Source organism: Magallana gigas, chromosome 9 (genome assembly GCF_963853765.1).
Source record: "Magallana gigas chromosome 9, xbMagGiga1.1, whole genome shotgun sequence".
Lineage (NCBI taxonomy): Eukaryota > Metazoa > Mollusca > Bivalvia > Ostreida > Ostreidae > Magallana > Magallana gigas.
In genome coordinates this window covers 45,267,640-45,286,016 of record NC_088861.1, presented here as the reverse complement: position 1 = coordinate 45,286,016, position 18,377 = coordinate 45,267,640, and the positions used below count along the sequence as shown (strand labels likewise).

The 18,377-nt window shown below is 37.3% G+C and overlaps 2 protein-coding genes across 2 annotated transcripts; both read right to left on the bottom strand.

The window, feature by feature from the left end:
- Window positions 1–1,497: 1,497 nt before the first annotated feature.
- LOC136271920 (uncharacterized) lies at window positions 1,498–6,137 on the bottom strand. Its single transcript, XM_066072512.1, has 10 exons — window positions 5,283–6,137; window positions 4,381–5,152; window positions 4,106–4,167; window positions 3,797–3,849; window positions 3,553–3,702; window positions 3,200–3,351; window positions 2,949–3,094; window positions 2,361–2,828; window positions 2,091–2,142; window positions 1,498–1,685 (listed from the first exon to the last, which is right to left on the bottom strand). Exons 1-10 carry the CDS (start codon window positions 6,135–6,137, stop codon window positions 1,498–1,500), a joined length of 2,898 nt encoding a protein of 965 aa, XP_065928584.1.
- A 763-nt stretch (window positions 6,138–6,900) lies between these two features.
- On the bottom strand, window positions 6,901–12,839 carry LOC105345406 (uncharacterized). The gene is made up of 6 exons (XM_066072511.1): window positions 10,848–12,839; window positions 9,758–10,642; window positions 8,034–9,725; window positions 7,619–7,784; window positions 7,308–7,351; window positions 6,901–7,020 (listed from the first exon to the last, which is right to left on the bottom strand). The coding sequence occupies exons 1-6, from the start codon at window positions 11,787–11,789 to the stop codon at window positions 6,901–6,903; spliced, it is 3,849 nt and encodes a 1,282-aa protein (XP_065928583.1). The 5' UTR covers window positions 11,790–12,839.
- Between the last annotated feature and the right edge of the window lie 5,538 nt (window positions 12,840–18,377).

Genomic DNA, 18,377 nt, shown 5'->3' with positions numbered 1-18,377 from the left:
CCAACTAGATTGAAATCCTCTCGTACATGAACAACACTCCAACTAGACTGAAACCATTTAGTACAGCACTCCAACTAGACTGAAACCATTTAGTACAACACTCCAATTAGACCGTTACCATTTAGTACAGCACTCCAACTAGACTGAAACCATTTCGTAAAACACTCCATCTAGACTGAAATCATATCGTACATGTACAACACTCCAACTAGACTAAAACCTCGTACAAGCAAGACTTATTAGAAAAGTAACCAATAACATAAACCTAGCTCTTTTATCTCCATAATACACATTGTATTATTGATTTTTTAACCTGTGCAACATTTATTGAAGTAAAGATGTCGTTATTATAACGTAACATTTATCATACATTATATCGAGTCTCCCTTTCTCCCATTTTCTTTTAAATTATTTATCTATTTATAGAAAAATCAGCAAAAAACAAACAAACAAAAATCGAAAGAGTCAGGAGGGGGTGAAAAATGAAATTAACAAGCCCATCAATTAACTGGCTGTGTTCAGTTATTCGGTAGTTTGAGAGCGAAAGTCAAGCTGTTCGTACAGTCCCTGAAACGTTCTACCTTTCAACATGAACGATGAGAACGGTGAACGCAAAAATGGGAAAGAAGAATATGTAATGAGTTCTTTTTGGATTTTGTTAGCTGAATGAAAAATAAGATTTTGTAAAGAAAATAAACAAGTTTAATTTGAAAAAAAATTAATAAACAAAACAAATCATTATTCTCACTCCCCCTTTTACACCACTCTCATTCGAACATAACAAAAAAAAGAATAATAATTCAATTAAACAAATGAACAAATACCTGATACCATCAACTGAATTCAAAATTAAATCACACTGTATCAGATATGAAATGGAAGTAAACTACAAAATGTTGTTTAGAAGCTATTTCAATCAATAAAACTCTTGTTCAATAATTCAAAATGCCGTGATATTACAATTAGTTCAAATTTCAGCTCAAAATTGTGTATAGGAAAATTAGCCTGTAATAACAGTCGCTTTTAAACACTTAGAACCTCTCTCTGAAAATGAACTCAAGGTCACTATGCACTCGAGACGCTCCTGCCCTCGTCAAATTTCCTGTCCCTCTAGTCGCTATCCTAACTGGAAGCCCCCAGACTCGCAGGTCTCTCGCTCCAAGTCTACTACCATTGCCCGGACAGAAAACCACGCCCCACTCAGCACAGAATGCGTCCCCGACATTCGTCAGTTGCCCACATGACCTTCCATATGAGAATTCTCGTCTAACACACCAGTCTGTATTTCAGGTAATTGTACCAACACCCTTACGCACAGAAAATAACACACTGTGACTAATAAAGTCCCGATAAACATACAAACATACTACCAATTACACTAAGAACTTAATTACCAGCGAAATATACAAAATAACAACAAAACAACCTTACCGGCTAGGAAAACATGTGCCCGCCTAACAAATCCAGAATTCAATGGCTACCCGTTTCTCCTTAGTATTAAGCTAACTGGAGATATTCACCATATCTTAAAACAGGAGCTGCAAAACGTGGCACTCGGCTGATGTCGTTACCGGACCCTCTACTGACCACTACACCCAAACCGGTCACTTTAAATACTCGATCTAAAAATAGCACACTCACCCGACACTCGTCACTCACATACGGTAACCCATTCATAACAAAACCTTAAAGAGGAACACAAATATAAACACCAGTATATACAAAACTGAATCAACTTTATTACATACGCCCCCATTGTAAATAAATAACAGATGAAGTTGACAAGACTTATGTCGACCGCGACAAGAGATCTGCCATCTTGTTGTTTGCCCCAGGGATATGCTTAACAGTAAACCTATATTCCTGCAATACCAAACTCCATCGTAAGAGTCTTGGATTTTCTGATTTCATTGTCTTAAGCCACTGTAACGTATGATGGTCTGTCGCTATGATAAATTTTCTCCCATACAGATACTTTTGCAGACGCTCCACCGCCCACACAATTGCGTAGCACTCTTTCTCAACCGTAGCGAAGTTCTGCTCTCTAGATAGGAGCTTTTTACTGAGATAGACTAACGGATGATACTCACCACTTTTTTCTTGCAATAATAACGCCCCCAGACCTCTGTCACTTGCGTCTGTCTGTAACGTAAATGTTAATGCAAAATCCGGATTCCACAGAACCGGAGCACTAACTAAGTCTGACTTCAATTTTGTCTAAATGATCTATCATGTTCATCTGTCCACACAATTTTGTTCGGGCTAGACTTTCTAGTAAGATCTGACAAACTAGCTGACTTTTCAGAAAAACTTTCTATAAACTTTCGGTAGAAATTTATAGAGCCCAGAAATGATCTTACCTCCTTTTTCTTCGTGGGAACAGGGATATTCAAAATAGCCTGTACTTTGTCTGAGGTTGGTTTTACCTGACCATTTCCGACTAAATGACCTAGAAATTCCAATTCTCTAGCCGCAAACTCACATTTCTTTGGATTTGCTGTAAGACCTGCGTTCTGTATAGATGTAAGAACTGCTTTTACATGACCCACATGACTGTTCCAGTCTTTACTGAAAATGATAATGTCATCAATAAAAGCATCTGAATACTCTTCATGACCCATTAAGATCTTTCTTCTCAATCTGTTGAAAGTAGCTGCTGAATTCATCATACCAAATGGCATCACAGTAAACTGATAATGGCCAAATGGTGTGATGAACGCTCTCTTTTCCTTTGCGTCTTCGTCCAGTAAAATTTGCCAGTATCCTTTAGTGAGATCTAACTTACTAAGATACTTAGCTTCTCCCAATCTGTCAATGATTTCCTCTATCTGCGAATAAGGCTCTGGATCAAATTGATTAACAGCATTTAGTCTACGGTAATCTACACAAAACCTAATAGATTGGTCTTTCTTGGGAATGATTACCACAGGTGAGGCATATGGACTTACCGACTGCTCTACTATACCTGCCTCCAACATTACTGATAACTCTCTTTTGACCTCATCCCTCAATGCATGTGGTATCTGATAAGGTTTCTGAAAAACTGGGATTTCACTTGTAGTTACCACACGATGTTTCACCAGACTAGTTCGACCTGGAACATTGGACAAAACAGAACTAAATTGATCCAAGCAATCTTGTAACTCACCTTTTTGTTCCTGCGTCAGCCTTTGAGAAATTGTTACATTATTAACCGTACCTCTAACATGCATAAGCGGAATCCCGATCCACTCATCATCATCATCTGAAGAGTCTGCGTGACAGACCGCAGTCATTACTTTCTCATCACTTACAACGTTGTCATCATCCCTCTCTATCCACCGTTTCAACATGTTGATGTGGTACACCTTTCTGTCCAGTCGATTATAGGGTTCAGTATGATAACGGTGTCAGAAAGGTGGGCCTTTTCTCTGTAACAGACACTGGTCCCTTCCACTGAGCTAATAACTTTTTTGTACTTGTAGGTAATAAAACCAGTACTTTGTCACCAACTTCAAAAGATCGATGCCTTGCTTTTCGATCGTAGTATCTTTTCTGTTCAATTTTACTTACTTCTTCATTTTCTGACACAATGTCCTCCATCTTTGCCATTTTTCCCTGGTTTCAAGAATATAACTCAGTACTGATGGCTGTAATTGACTATCCGCCTCATCTTCCTCCAAACTGTCTCTAAGTATTGCTAGAGGACCTCTCACATACCTTCTGTAAAGTAGTTCAAAAGGAGAAAATCCAGTTGTCTCTTGGGGATCCCCTCTGTATGCGAAGAACAAATAAGGTAACAATTTGTCCCACTTACCTGGTTCGTCTTGAGCATAAATCTGAAGCATTCTCTTGAGCGTTCCATTGAACCTTTCAACGAAACCGTTGGCTTGTTGATGGTACGGGGTATTGTTAAGTTTTCGGATGCTTAACAATTTACAAAGCTCTGTAATTAATGAGGACATAAAGTTGGTTCCTTGGTCAGATAGTATCTCTTTGGGAACACCACGTCTCGTAAATACTTCCATCATAGCTTCCGCTACAACTTCTGCATCTTGACTTCTGAGGGGTATTGCTTCAGGATACTTAGTGGCGTAATCACACATCACTAAAATGTACTGATTACCTCATTTCGTTTTGGAAAAGGTCCAACCATGTCGATCGCCACACGCTGGAATGGATAATCAACTGAAGGAATTTTAACAAGAGGTACCTTACTTACCCTCGACTTTGACGTTCCTTTCTGACATTTTGGGCAAGATTGACAGTATTTTTTTGTATCCTCAAAAATACCTGGCCAAAAGAAATTCCTTAGAATTCTTTCCCTCGTCTTCTTAATCCCCATGTGACCTGCTAAATGGATATCATGACTCAACGACAATATTTGCTTTCTGAACTTACTTGGTACAATTACTTGCTTTAGAACATCGTCAGTAACTGTCGTAAATACTCTATACATCATTCTGTTTTCCTTCATGATATAACTTCTACCATTCTCCGTTCCTTCAGATACTTCTTTGTTTCTACACTGTTCCAAACTAGGATCCTTACCTTGTTCCTCTATCCACTCATTTCTGGAGACTATGTCGTGTACCACAGATCTATCCCCAATACCTTCATCTTTATCTTGTGATTCCTTCTTTGCTGACGCTCTAGTTTCCACTGCCTGACACATTTCATCATCTGGCTTAACAGGGCTTGTAGATCTCTCCACTGGAATATCTACCCTAGTAAAGTTACCAACAATCAAATCAGCAAATGGAGAGTTCATCACCAAAGCAACAACCTTACCTTTCACATAAGGTGTGTCTACCTGTATCCAGACCTCTGGACATCTTTGTGAACTTCTGTTTGCCAGGGTAACATCACTTGTCACCCCTGTCTTGTCATCATCACTAACAAATCTGTCAGATACTAAAATCGCAGTGCACCCGGTATCTCTGAGTACTGATGCACTCTTACCGTTCACTGTACCTGTTTCGATTCTAAGTCCACTCTGACAAATAACTGACTCAATGACAGACTTCTTCTCATCTACTATAACCAGAAGCTCCATTGTCACTCCCTTTCTCGATATAGTAGGAGAATGAATCAAACCTGCTTTATCCTTACCAGTATATCCCTGAGTTGGTTGACCTTTATCATTAAAGCCAGGACTAGAATTCTTGGGTACCTGTTTCCGTATAGGACAGTTGTTCATAAAGTGACCTACTCTACGACACTGAAAACATTTTTTTTTCTTCCCTGTTTTGACCAACCATAGGATTGTTATTGCTTTTAACACCATTACCTTGGTTTCTTACCTCTCTCTGCGGCACAGGTCCTTTGTTCATTACCTGGTTACCTTTATGTGCGTTCTGGTAAGCCTCTGCCAATTCTATCATCTCCTCTACAGACTTAGGTTGTCTCTCTTTCAACCATATCTGAAGATCTCTAGAAGAACTATTTGTAAGCTGTTCACGCATCAGAACATCTACCAGATTATCATGATTTTTGTTTACCTTTTCCATCTGACACCAATGGTCAAAATAATTGGTAGCTCGACTACTAAACTCCCTAAAAGTTTCACTTGAAAATTGCTTACACCCGCTAAACTTATCTTTGTACGTGCTAGCTATAAGATTGTACCGCTTCAGAATAGCGTTCTTTATGACATCGTAGTCATTTGCTTCAACTTCTCCTAACCGTGCATATGTATCTAACGCCTTACATGTCAGTTGTGGTATCAGTCTGAGAGCCCACTCTGCTTTCTGCCACTTGTGAAGAGTTGCTAAACGCTCAAAAGATCTTAAGAAAACATCTATGTCTTCACCTTGAACATATTTTGGTAAGATAAACTTAACCTCGTGTTTCGCTTCTCTCTCTACCAATGCTACTGGATTAGTCTCCCGCTCTCTCATCTCTCTTTCTTGCAGTTCTAACTCTTTCATTCTCACCTCTAACCGTTTCTCTTCAAGATCTTTATCATGCAGACGTTTTCTCTCTTTTTCATCATTCTCCATTTTTATTCTCTGCATTTCTAACTCATCTTTCTCTTTCTCTCGTCTTGCCTGTCGTTCTTCCCGCTCCACTGCACACGCATGTTTCCACATCTCCATACAAGTAGACAAATCTTGACCCTCATCCACAGCCTTCTTAACCCAACCAGGTAACGACATCGTACAACTCTAGACCACAAAACCAACAGACTATCAAAGACAGAGTTCTCTTTCAGGTGGGACTGAGCTGCAATAAACTTTAATAAGAAATTAAACAATTATTGAACTTTTCTTCAAAAATCAAAAAAAATGTTTCAATCACAACGGATATGAATTTCTTAATTCAAACAAACATGAATAATTCAATACAAAAAACAAAAAAAAAATCACTCAGCCTAAATGACAAAATTCCTCCACTGCCACCATATGTAATGAGTTCTTTTTGGATTTTGTCAGCTGAATGAAAAATAAGATTTTGTAAAGAAAATAAACAAGTTTAATTTGAAAAAAAAATTAATACACAAAACAAATCATTATCCTCACTCCCCCTTTCACACCACTCTCATTCGAACATAACAAAAAAAGAGAATAATAATTCAATTAAGCAAATGAACAAATATCTGATACTATCAAATGAATTCAAAATTAAATCACACTGTATCAGATATAAAATGTAAGTAAACTACAAAATGTTGTTAAGAAGCTATTTCAACCAATAAAACTCTTGTTGAAAGATTTACTCAAAAAAATGTTAAAGTTCAATAATTCAAAATACCGTGTTATTACAATTACTTCAAATTTCAGCTCAAAATTGTGTATATGAAAATTAACCTGTAAAAACAGTCGCTTTTTAACACTTAAAACCTCTCTCTGAAAATAAACTCAAGGTCACTATGCACTCGAGACGCTTCTGTCCTCGTCAAATTTCCTGTCCCTCTAGTCGCTATCCTAACTGGATGCCCCCGGACTCGCAGGTCTCTCGCTTCAAGTCTACGACCACTGCCCGACAGAAAACCACGCCCCACTCAGCATAGAATGCGTCCCCGACCTTCGTCAGTTGTCCCTACGACCTTCCATAGGAAAATGTCCGTCTAGCACACCAGTCTGTATTTCAGGTAATTGTATCAAACACCCTTACGCACGGCTAGGAAAACGTGCCCGCCAAACAGAATCCAAAATTCAATGGCTACCCGTTTCTCCTTAGTATTAAGCTAACTGGAGACATTCACCATATCTTGAAACAGGAGCTGCAAAACGTGGCACCCCGCTGATGTCGTTACCGGGCCCTCTACTGACCACTACACCCAAACCGGTCACTTTAAATACTCGATCTAAAAATAGCACACTCACCCGACACTCGTCACTCACATACGGTAACCCATTCATAACAAAACCTGAAAGAGGAACACAAATATAAACACCAGTATATACAAAACTGAATCAACTTTATTACATATGCCCCCATTTATTTACCAATGTCCATTGTAAATAAATAACAGATAGAGTTGACAAGACTTATGTCGACCGCGACAAGATATCTGCCATCTTGTTGTTTGCCCCAGGGATATGCTTAACAGTAAAACTATATTCCTGCAATACCAAACTCCATCGTAAGAGTCTTGGATTCTGTGATTTCATTGTCTTAAGCCACTGTAACGCACGATGGTCTGTCTCTATGATAAATTTTCTCCCATACAGATACTTTTGCAGACGCTGCACCGCCCACACAATTGCGTAGCACTCTTTCTCAACCGTAGCGAAGTTCTGCTCTCTAGGTAAGAGCTTTTTACTGAGATAGACTAACGGATGATACTCACCACTTTTTTCCTGCAATAATAACGCCCCCAGACCTCTGTCACTTGCGTCTGTTTGCAACGTAAATGTTAATGCAAAATCCGGATTCCACAAAACCGGGGCACTAACTAAGTCTGACTTCAATGATCTATCAGGTTCATCTGTTCACACAATCTTGTTCGGGCTTGACTTTCTAGTGAGATCTGACAAACTAGCTGACTTTTCAGAAAAACTTTCTATAAACTTTCGGTAGAAATTGATAGAGCCCAGAAATGATCTTACCTCCTTTTTCTTCGTGGGAACAGGGATATTCAAAATAGCCTGTACTTTGTCTGAGGTTGGTTTTACCTGACCATTTCCGACTAAATGAGCTAGAAATTCCAATTCTCTAGCCGCAAACTCACATTTCTTTGGATTTGCTGTAAGACCTGCGTTCTGAATTGATGTAAGAACTGCTTTTACATGACCCACATGACTGTTCCAGTCTTTACTGAAAATGATAATGTCATCAATAAAAGCATCTGAATACTCTTCATGACCCATTAAGATCTTTCTTCTCAATCTGTTGAAAGTAGCTGCTGAATTCATCATACCAAATGGCATCACAGTAAACTGATACTGGCCAAATGGTGTGATGAACGCACTCTTTTCCTTTGCGTCATCGTCCAGTAAAATTTGCCAGTATCCTTTAGTGAGATCTAACTTACTTAGATACTTAGCTTCTCCCAATCTGTCAATGATTTCCTCTATCTGCGCATTAGGCCCTGGATCAAATTGAGTTACAGCGTTTAGTCTACGGTAATATACACAAAACCTAATAGATTGGTCTTTCTTGGGAATGATTACCACAGGTGAGGCATATGGACTTACCGACTGCTCTACTATACCTGCCTCCAACATTACTGATAACTCTCGTTTGACCTCATCCCTCAATGCATGTGGTTTCTGAAAAACTGGAATTTCACTTGTAATTACCACACAATGTTTCAATAGACTAGTTCGACCTGGAACATTGGACAAAACAGAACTAAATTGATCCAAGCAATCTTGTAACTCACCTTTTTGTTTCTGTGTCAGCCTTTGAGAAATTGTTACATCTTTAACGGTATCTCTAACATGCAAAAGCGGATTCCCGATCCACTCATCATCATCATCTGAAGAGTCCGCGTGACAGACCGCAGTCATTACTTTCTCATCACTTACAACGTTGTCATCATCCCTCTCTATCCACCGTTTCAACATGTTGATGTGGTACACCTTTCTGACACCGTTATCATACTGAACCCTATAATCGATTGGACTTACTTTCTCTGTAACAGACACTGGTCCCTTCCACTGAGCTAATAACTTTTTTGTACTTGTAGGTAATAAAACCAGTACTTTGTCACCAACTTCAAAAGATCGATGCCTTGCTTTCCGATCGTAGTATCTTTTCTGTTCAATTTTACTTACTTCTTCATTTTCTGACACAATGTCCGCCATCTTTGCCAGCTTTTCATTTGTTTCAAGAATATAACTCAGTACTGATGGCTGTAATTGACTATCCGCCTCATCTTCCTCCAAACTGTCTCTAAGTATTGCTAGAGGACCTCTCACATACCTTCCGTAAAGTAGTTCAAAAGGAGAAAATCCAGTTGTCTCTTGGGGAACCTCTCTGTATGCGAAGAACAAATAAGGTAACAATTTGTCCCACTTACCTGGTTCGTCTTGAGCATAAATCTGAAGCATTCTCTTGAGCGTTCCATTGAACCTTTCAACGAAACCGTTGGCTTGTGGATGGTACGGGGTATTGTTAAGTTTTCGGATGCTTAACAATTTACAAAGCTCTGTAATTAATGAGGACATAAAGTTGGTTCCTTGGTCAGATAGTATCTCTTTGGGAACGCCACGTCTCGTAAATACTTCCATCATAGCTTCCGCTACAACTTCTGCATCTTGACTTCTGAGGGGTATTGCTTCAGGATACTTAGTGGCGTAATCACACATCACTAAAATGTACTGATTACCTCATTTCGTTTTGGAAAAGGTCCAACCATGTCGATCGCCACACGCTGGAATGGATAATCAACTGAAGGAATTTTAACAAGAGGTACCTTACTTACCCTCGACTTTGACGTTCCTTTCTGACATTTTGGGCAAGATTGACAGTATTTTTTTGTATCCTCAAAAATACCTGGCCAAAAGAAATTCCTTAGAATTCTTTCCCTCGTCTTCTTAATCCCCATGTGACCTGCTAAATGGATATCATGACTCAACGACAATATTTGCTTTCTGAACTTACTTGGTACAATTACTTGCTTTAGAACATCGTCAGTAACTGTCGTAAATACTCTATACATCATTCTGTTTTCCTTCATGATATAACTTCTACCATTCTCCGTTCCTTCAGATACTTCTTTGTTTCTACACTGTTCCAAACTAGGATCCTTACCTTTTTCCTCTATCCACTCATTTCTGGAGACTATGTCGTGTACCACAGATCTATCCCCAATACCTTCATCTTTATCTTGTGATTCCTTCTTTGCTGACGCTCTAGTTTCCACTGCCTGACACATTTCATCATCTGGCTTAACAGGGCTTGTAGATCTCTCCACTGGAATATCTACCCTAGTAAAGTTACCAACAATCAAATCAGCAAATGGAGAGTTCATCACCAAAGCAACAACCTTACCTTTCACATAAGGCGTGTCTACCTGTATCCAGATCTCTGGACATCTTTGTGAACTTCCGTTTGCCAGGGTAACATCACTTGTCACCCCTGTCTTGTCATCATCACTAACAAATCTGTCAGATACTAAAATCGCAGTGCACCCGGTATCTCTGAGTACTGATGCACTCTTACCGTTCACTGTACCTGTTTCGATTCTAAGTCCACTCTGACAAATAACTGACTAAATGACAGACTTCTTCTCATCTACTATAACCAGAAGCGCCACTGCCACTCCTTTCTCGATATAGTAGGAGAATGAATCAAACCTGATTTATCCTTACCAGTATATCCCTGAGTTGGTTGACCTTTATCATTAAAGCCAGGACTAGAATTCTTGGGTACCTGTTTCCGTATAGGACAGTTGTTCATAAAGTGACCTACTCTACGACACTGAAAACATTTTTTTTTTCTTCCCTGTTTTGACCAACCATAGGATTGTTATTGCTTTTAACACCATTACCTTGGTTTCTTACCTCTCTCTGCGGCACAGGTCCTTTGTTCATTACCTGGTTACCTTTACGTGCGTTCTGGTAAGCCTCTGCCAATTCTATCATCTCCTCTACAGACTTAGGTTGTCTCTCTTTCAACCATATCTGAAGATCTCTAGAAGAACTATTTGTAAGCTGTTCACGCATCAGAACATCTACCAGATTATCATGATTTTTGTTTACCTTTTCCATCTGACACCAATGGTCAAAATAATTGGTAGCTCGACTACTAAACTCCCTAAAAGTTTCACTTGAAAATTGCTTACACCCTCTAAACTTATCTTTGTACGTGCTAGCTGTAAGATTGTACCGCTTCAGAATAGCGTTCTTTATGACATCGTAGTCATTTGCTTCAACTTCTCCTAACCGTACATATGTATCTAACGCCTTACCTGTCAGTTGTGGTATCAGTCTGAGAGCCCACTCTGCTTTCTGCCACTTGTGAAGAGTTGCTAAACGCTCAAAAGATCTTAAGAAAACATCTATGTCTTCACCTTGAACATATTTTGGTAAGATAAACTTAACCTCGAGTTTCGCTTCTCTCTCTACCAATGCTACTGGATTAGTCTCCCGCTCTCTCATCTCTCTTTCTTGCAGTTCTAACTCTTTCATTCTCACCTCTAACCGTTTCTCTTCAAGATCTTTATCATGCAGACGTTTTCTCTCTTTTTCATCATTCTCCATTTTTATTCTCTGCATTTCTAACTCATCTTTCTCTTTCTCTCGTCTTGCCTGTCGTTCTTCCCGCTCCACTGCACACGCATGTTTCCACATCTCCATACAAGTAGACAAATCTTGACCCTCATCCACAGCCTTCTTAACCCAACCAGGTAACGACATCGTACAACTCTAGACCACAAAACCAACAGACTATCAAAGACAGAGTTCTCTTTCAGGTGGGACTGAGCTGCAATAAACTTTAATAAGAAATTAAACAATTATTGAACTTTTCTTCAAAAATCAAAAAATGTTTCAATCACAACGGATATGAATTTCTTAATTCAAACAAACATGAATAATTCAATACAAAAAAACAAAAAAAAAAATCACTCAGCCTAAATGACAAAATCCCACCGCTGCCACCATATGTAATGAGTTCTTTTTTGGATTTTGTCAGCTGAATGAAAAATAAGATTTTGTAAAGAAAATAAACAAGTTTAATTTGAAAAAAAAATTAATAAACAAAACAAATCATTATTCTCACTCCCCCTTTCACACCACTCTCATTCGAACATAACAAAAAAAAAAAAAGAATAATAATTCAATTAAACAAATGAACAAATATCTGATACTATCAACTGAATTCAAAATTAAATCACACTGTATCAGATATAAAATGGAAGTAAACTACAAAATGTTATTTAGAAGCTATTTCAACCAATAAAACTCTTGTTGAAAGATTTACTCAAAACAATGTTAAAGTTCAATAATTCAAAATACCGTGTTATTATAATTACTTCAAATTTCAGCTCAAAATTGTGTATATGAAAATTAGCCTGTAATAACAGTCGCTTTTTAACACTTAAAACCTCTCTCTGAAAATTAACTCAAAGTCACTATGCACTCGAGACGCTCCTGTCCTCGTCAAATTTCCTGTCCCTCTAGTCGCTATCCTAACTGGAAGCCCCCGGACTCGCAGGTCTCTCGCTTCAAATCTACGACCACTGCCCGGACAGAAAACCACGCCCCACTCAGCATAGAATGCGTCCCCGACCTTCGTCAGTTGTCCCTACGACCTTCCATAGGAAAATTTCCGTCTAGCACACCAGTCTGTATTTCAGGTAATTGTATCAAACACTCTTACGCACGGCTAGGAAAACATGTGCCCGCCTAACAGAATCCAAATTCAATGGCTACCCGTTTCTCCTTAGTATTAAGCTAACTGGAGATATTCACCATATCTTGAAACAGGAGCTGCAAAACGTGGCACCCCGCTGATGTCGTTACCGGACCCTCTACTGACCACTACACCCAAACCGGTCACTTTAAATACTCGATCTAAAAATAGCACACTCACCCGACACTCGTCACTCACATACGGTAACCCATTCATAACAAAATTAAAGAGGAACACAAATATAAACACCAGTATATACAAAACTGAATCAACTTTATTACAATTACCTAATTCCTTTTTTAGTTTTCGGAGTTTACAATTTGCATATTGCAGATGGTTTTCGTGCCATTATGCTAAATACTCAGATTTTTTTTTTATATTTTACATGCACAAAACCTGTTGCATGCATTACAACATCTCAATTTAATATTAGTTTACACAAAGAAGGGGGAGTCTTCAACCCATTAGATTTTAAATAGTCTTTAACCTTATATAAAGCTTTAGATTATACTCCATTTTTGATAACATTGAATTTGGTTTCACTAAGTATTAAAAACAGTGTCTATGTAAAGGAATATACATTCCCTGAGAACTATCGAAAGGATGCAACATTAACATACCCGCATTCTGAAATACGTTGCCGGTCAGATCGCAGTCTATTGACCGGCGGTCCAATATATCGCAGTCTATTGACCGGCGGTCTAATAGATTGCAATTTTCACAGTAACTGCATACTTAAGCCATTTTCGGATCAACAAAAATAATGCCTGTTTAGGAGAGTGATAAAAAACAACAACAACAACAACAACAACAACAAAAAACAGACCTGCTCAAGAATGTGTACTTCAAATTCAACGGATTAAATTCTTATTAAAATGATGCTTTATGTGTAATATTAGTTTCCTTCCACCTTAACGCAAGGTTTTTTCCTCATTTTGCTGAGATCGATTCTTTCATTTTTGGAGTCCCGAATGAAAATGAATGAAAACGGACTGAATTCGAACGATAAGTGAACGGTGAACGATAAGTGAACAAAGGTGAACGCACAGTGAGCGCACAATGAATGCTTTCTGAACGATGTGCACAAAAGGAGCGGAGTGAAGAGTGCAAGTGAACGCACTGTGAGTTCACGGTGAATGCACGGTGAGCGCATGGTGAATGCACGAAAAAATGAGAAAGTAGATGGTTTAAGGGACTGTAATACTTAATACTGTCGCATTGTTTTTTTACCGTATTTTCCCGACGACTTGTCGATGCGGACGACTCGTCGAATTGCTCATTTTTAGCCAAATTTTTAACAAAATCCTACGATACGTTGATTCAGACCAAACGTCGATCTTATCACTTCAAAATTGCGTATGAAACTGCAGTAACATTATCAGTGTATGATGCCACAATGTCCCCGATATTGCTACCAATTATTATCCATGATTAACATTTAAACAATTACGCTTTATACTTATGCATCATATTTTCAAATACTGGCAACATCTACAAAGTCGCTTGCATTTTAAACAATTCCCGATATCGCGTGTTATGCAAAACTAAACTAACTTTGTCACAAATATTTTATTCCCAAGCATTAAAATAATTAAGGTCTTCCGTTTCCAACGGAAGACCTTTCTATTATTGTGCGAGTTAAGATTAATAGGGTCTTCCGTTTCAAACGGAAGACCCTATTGTTTTTCTTCGGATTCTTTTTAGGGTCTTCCGTTTCCAACGGAAGACCCTCTTGTTATTCTACGATTTCTTTTTCTTTATTATTAGGGTTTTCCGTTTTCAACGAAAAACTCTTCTGTTATTCTACGGTTTCTTTTTCTTTATTCTTATTATTCTTTTTTTTCTTTTTCTGACTTTTTGGGAGCGCAATTTCTCAAAAACTACCCAACCGATTAGCACGAAATTTGCAGGAGTGATAGAACATCATTGTCGCTACATATTAATTATTTTTTGCATGATGACGTCACTTCCGGTATCAGATATAGACGATTTTGTAAATTTTTAAGGGTAATTTTGTCTACGCATCTTCTCCGAAACTAATCAAGATAGAAGCTTGAAATTTTCAGGGGTTGTAGATGAATGTCTGTAGATGTACCCCCATGCTTCCAATTATGAAAATTCCTGAAGGCCTCGAAGCTCGCCTGAACCTGAAAATTAGAACCAAATTTTTTCAGTAAATGTTTACACATTTTCTGTAATACCTTTCGATGTGCACATACTTTGTTAAAACATCTAATGCAACAGTTGTTTTAATTTTCACGAGCTTTCCTTTGATATCAAGAAAAAGGGGCTGACCCCTCAAATTAAGGGCCAAGGGGGCCCTAAAGTCTTCTTACAATAACTCTTTACTGAACAATAATTTGTTATTAATTATGAAGCAAAAATGTTCATTGTATAGCTGTTTATCAATACAGTATCATACTTAAGTCATATGTTACGTAATTAGGGGTTTCAAGGGGCCAGAAATTCAAAATTTTGATCATTAATATCTGAAAAAGGAGAAATATTTTTAAAAGCAATGTAGAACAAAAGTTGCTTAAAATGGTGTTCTTGTCAATATGCTACCTTAAATGTTTTTGTTTATGACCCCATTTATGAGTAAAAGGGTCGGCCCCTAAAACACATTCGTACAGATATCTCAAGAACGGTTAACATTTCATGAACACTTGTAAAACAAAATATGTTTAAATTTGCAAGACCTTAATTTGATATCAAGAAAAAGGGGCTGGACTCTCAAATAAGGGGCCAAAAGGGCTCTAATGTCTTTTTACAATAACTCTTTACTTAACAATATTTTGTTATTAATTATAGAAGCAAAAATTTTCATTCTACAGCTGTGCATCTATACAGTACCATACATAAGTCATTAATTACGTAATTAAGGGTTTCAAGGGGCCAGAACTCAAAACTATGATCATTAATATCTGAAAAAGGAGAAATATTTTTAAAAGCAATGTAGAACAAAAGTTGTTCAAAATAATGTTCTGAACAATATTAAACCAAAAATGTTGTTGTTAGTGGCCCCGGTAAGGGGTTAAAGGGTCGGCCCCTTAAACACATTTGTACAGATATCTCGAGAACGGTTTACAATTCATGAACACTTGTAGAACAAAATATGTTTATATTAGCGATACCTTTTATTTGATATCAAGAAAAAGGGGCTGGCCCCACAAATTAGGGGGTACAAAGGCTACTAAGTCTTTTTTAAGATAACTCTTTTCTGACCAATAATTTGATATTCATTATTAAGCAACAAAGCAGCTTTTATTAAGCTTAATTAAAAACTGAAATCCGTTTAAAAATCAAACGATGCATTACAGAGATATCAGGGTTTAAAAATTGATTTTTCCGGAAATTTTGTTTCCGCGTCCTTGGTTTAAAAAATTGCGTAATGTTTATAGTAAAATTAACTCGTACCAAAAATAATTGTTAAGTCGTACTTAAACACGTTCGGATTTTTTTGTTAAGTCGTTCTTGAAATCAAAAAGGTTTTTGTTAAATCGTACTTACAATCATTCGGGTTTTGTTAAGTCGTACCAGGAATAATTCGATTTTTTTCATCTTTTTATTTTAGTTATTCTTGTTATTGGTTTAAGAGCTCTGCTTCTAACAGGAATTTCCAGCTTTACTTCCGACATTAACGGAAGACCCACTCGTTGCTTTGCAACGAGCTTTGCTCTAGTTATTCTTTTTTTCTTTTTTCTGACTTTTTTGGAGCGCAATTTCTCAAAAACTATCCAACCGATTCGTACAAAATATTCAGGACTGACAGAGCATGGTCGGCACTAAATATTATAAAGTTTTCAAATGATGACGTCACTTCTGGTTTCAGATATTGACGATTTTGTAAACTTTTTAGGGTAATTTTGTCCATGCAACTCCTCCGAAACAAATCAAGATAGAAACTTGAAATTTTCAGGGATTGTAGATGAATGTATGTAGATTAACCCCCATGCTTCTAATGATGAAAAGTGCTAAAGGCCCCAAAGCTCGCCTGAACCGGAAAAATTGGCACCAAGTTTTTTCACGAAATTTTTGCACATTTTCTGTGATATCTTTTGATGTATAAATATTTTGATAAAATATGTAAAGCAAAAGTTGTTTCAAATTACACGGGCTTTCGTTTGATATCAAGAAAAGGGGGTCGGCCCCTCAAATTAGGGGCCAAGAGGGCTGTAAAGTCTTACAATAACTCTTTACTGAATAATAAGCTGTTATTAATTATAGAAGCAAAAATGTTCATTGTTGAGCTGTTTATCTTTACAGTACCATATTTAAGTCATATGTTACGTAATTAGGGGTTTCAAGGGGCCAGAAATTCAAAATTTCGATCATTAATATATGAAAAAGGAGAAATATTTTGAAAAGCATTGCAGAACAAAAGTTGCTTAAAATAATGTTCTGTACAATATGCCACCTTAAATCTTTTTGTTCATGACCCCATTTAGGAGATAAAGGGCCGGCCCCTAAAACACATTTGTACAGATATCCAAAGAACGGTTAACATTACGTGAACACTTGTTGAGCAAAATATGTTTATATTTGCAAGACCTTTCATTTGATATCAAGAAAAAGGGGCTGGCCCCTCCAATTAGGGGTCAAGAGGGGTCTTAAATCTTCTTACAAGAACACTTTACTGAACAATAATTTGTTATTAATTATAGAAGCAAAAATGTTCATTCTACAGCTGTGCATCTATACAGTATCATACCCAAGTCATATTTTATTTAGGGGTTTCAAGGGGCCAGAAATTCAAAATTTCGATCATTAATATATGAAAAAGGAGAAATATTTTTAAAAGCAATGTAGAACAAAAGTTGTTCAAAAAAATGTTCTGGACAATATGATACCATAAATTTTGTTGTTTGTGGCCCCAGTAAAGAGTTAAAGAGTCGGCCCCTAAAATACAGTTCTTTAGATATCTCGATAACGGTTAACCATTTGTGAACATTTGTAGAACAAAATATGATTATATTAGCGAGACCTTTTATTTGATTTCAAGAAAAAGGGGCTGACCCCTCAAATTAGGGGCCAGAAGGGCTATAAGGTCTTTTTATAATAACTCTTTTCTAACCAACAATTTGATATTAATCATAAAGCAACAAAGGAGCTTTTATTAAGCTTAATTTAAAACTGAAATCCGTTTTAAAATCGGACGATGCATTACAAAAATATTGGTATTCAGAAATTGAGTTTTCCGGGAATTTCGATTCCACATTCTTGGTTAAAAAAATAGTGTTATGTTCAAAGTTAAATTAACTCGTACCTTATATAATTCGGAAATTGTTAATTCGTACTTGAAGACATTCGGGACTTTTTTTTATTAAGTCGTTCTAGAAATTGTAAAGGTTTTTGTTAATTCGTTCTTGAAATCATTCAGACATTGTTAAGTCGTACTAAGAATTATTCGATTTTTTAAAAATATTTTTTTATTTTCTTTGTAGTTGGTTTTAGAACTGTGCTTCTTACAGGAACTTTTATCTTTACTCTCGACACCACCGAAAGACCCACTCGTTGCTTTGCAACGAGCTTTGCTCAAGTTATTATTATTAGGGTCTTCCGTTTTCAACGGAAGACCCTCTTGTTAGGGT

Excerpts from the sequence above, each read along its gene's own strand:
- LOC136271920 (XM_066072512.1), bottom strand. The coding sequence starts at position 6,137 with ATGTCGTTACCTGGTTGGGTTAAGAAGGCTGTGGATGAGGGTCAAGAT. Across the intron at positions 3,850-4,105 it reads CTTTTCCAAAACGAAATGAG|GTTCAATGGAACGCTCAAGA; the intron begins GTAATCAGTACA and ends TTTCGTTGAAAG. Across the intron at positions 2,829-2,948 it reads CAGGTATAGTAGAGCAGTCG|ATAGAGGAAATCATTGACAG; the intron begins GTAAGTCCATAT and ends CCTTATTCGCAG.
- LOC105345406 (XM_066072511.1), bottom strand. The coding sequence starts at position 11,789 with ATGTCGTTACCTGGTTGGGTTAAGAAGGCTGTGGATGAGGGTCAAGAT. Across the intron at positions 9,726-9,757 it reads CTTTTCCAAAACGAAATGAG|GCCACTAAGTATCCTGAAGC; the intron begins GTAATCAGTACA and ends ATGTGTGATTAC. Across the intron at positions 7,352-7,618 it reads TATCATAGAGACAGACCATC|GTTTTGTTATGAATGGGTTA; the intron begins GTGCGTTACAGT and ends TTCCTCTTTCAG.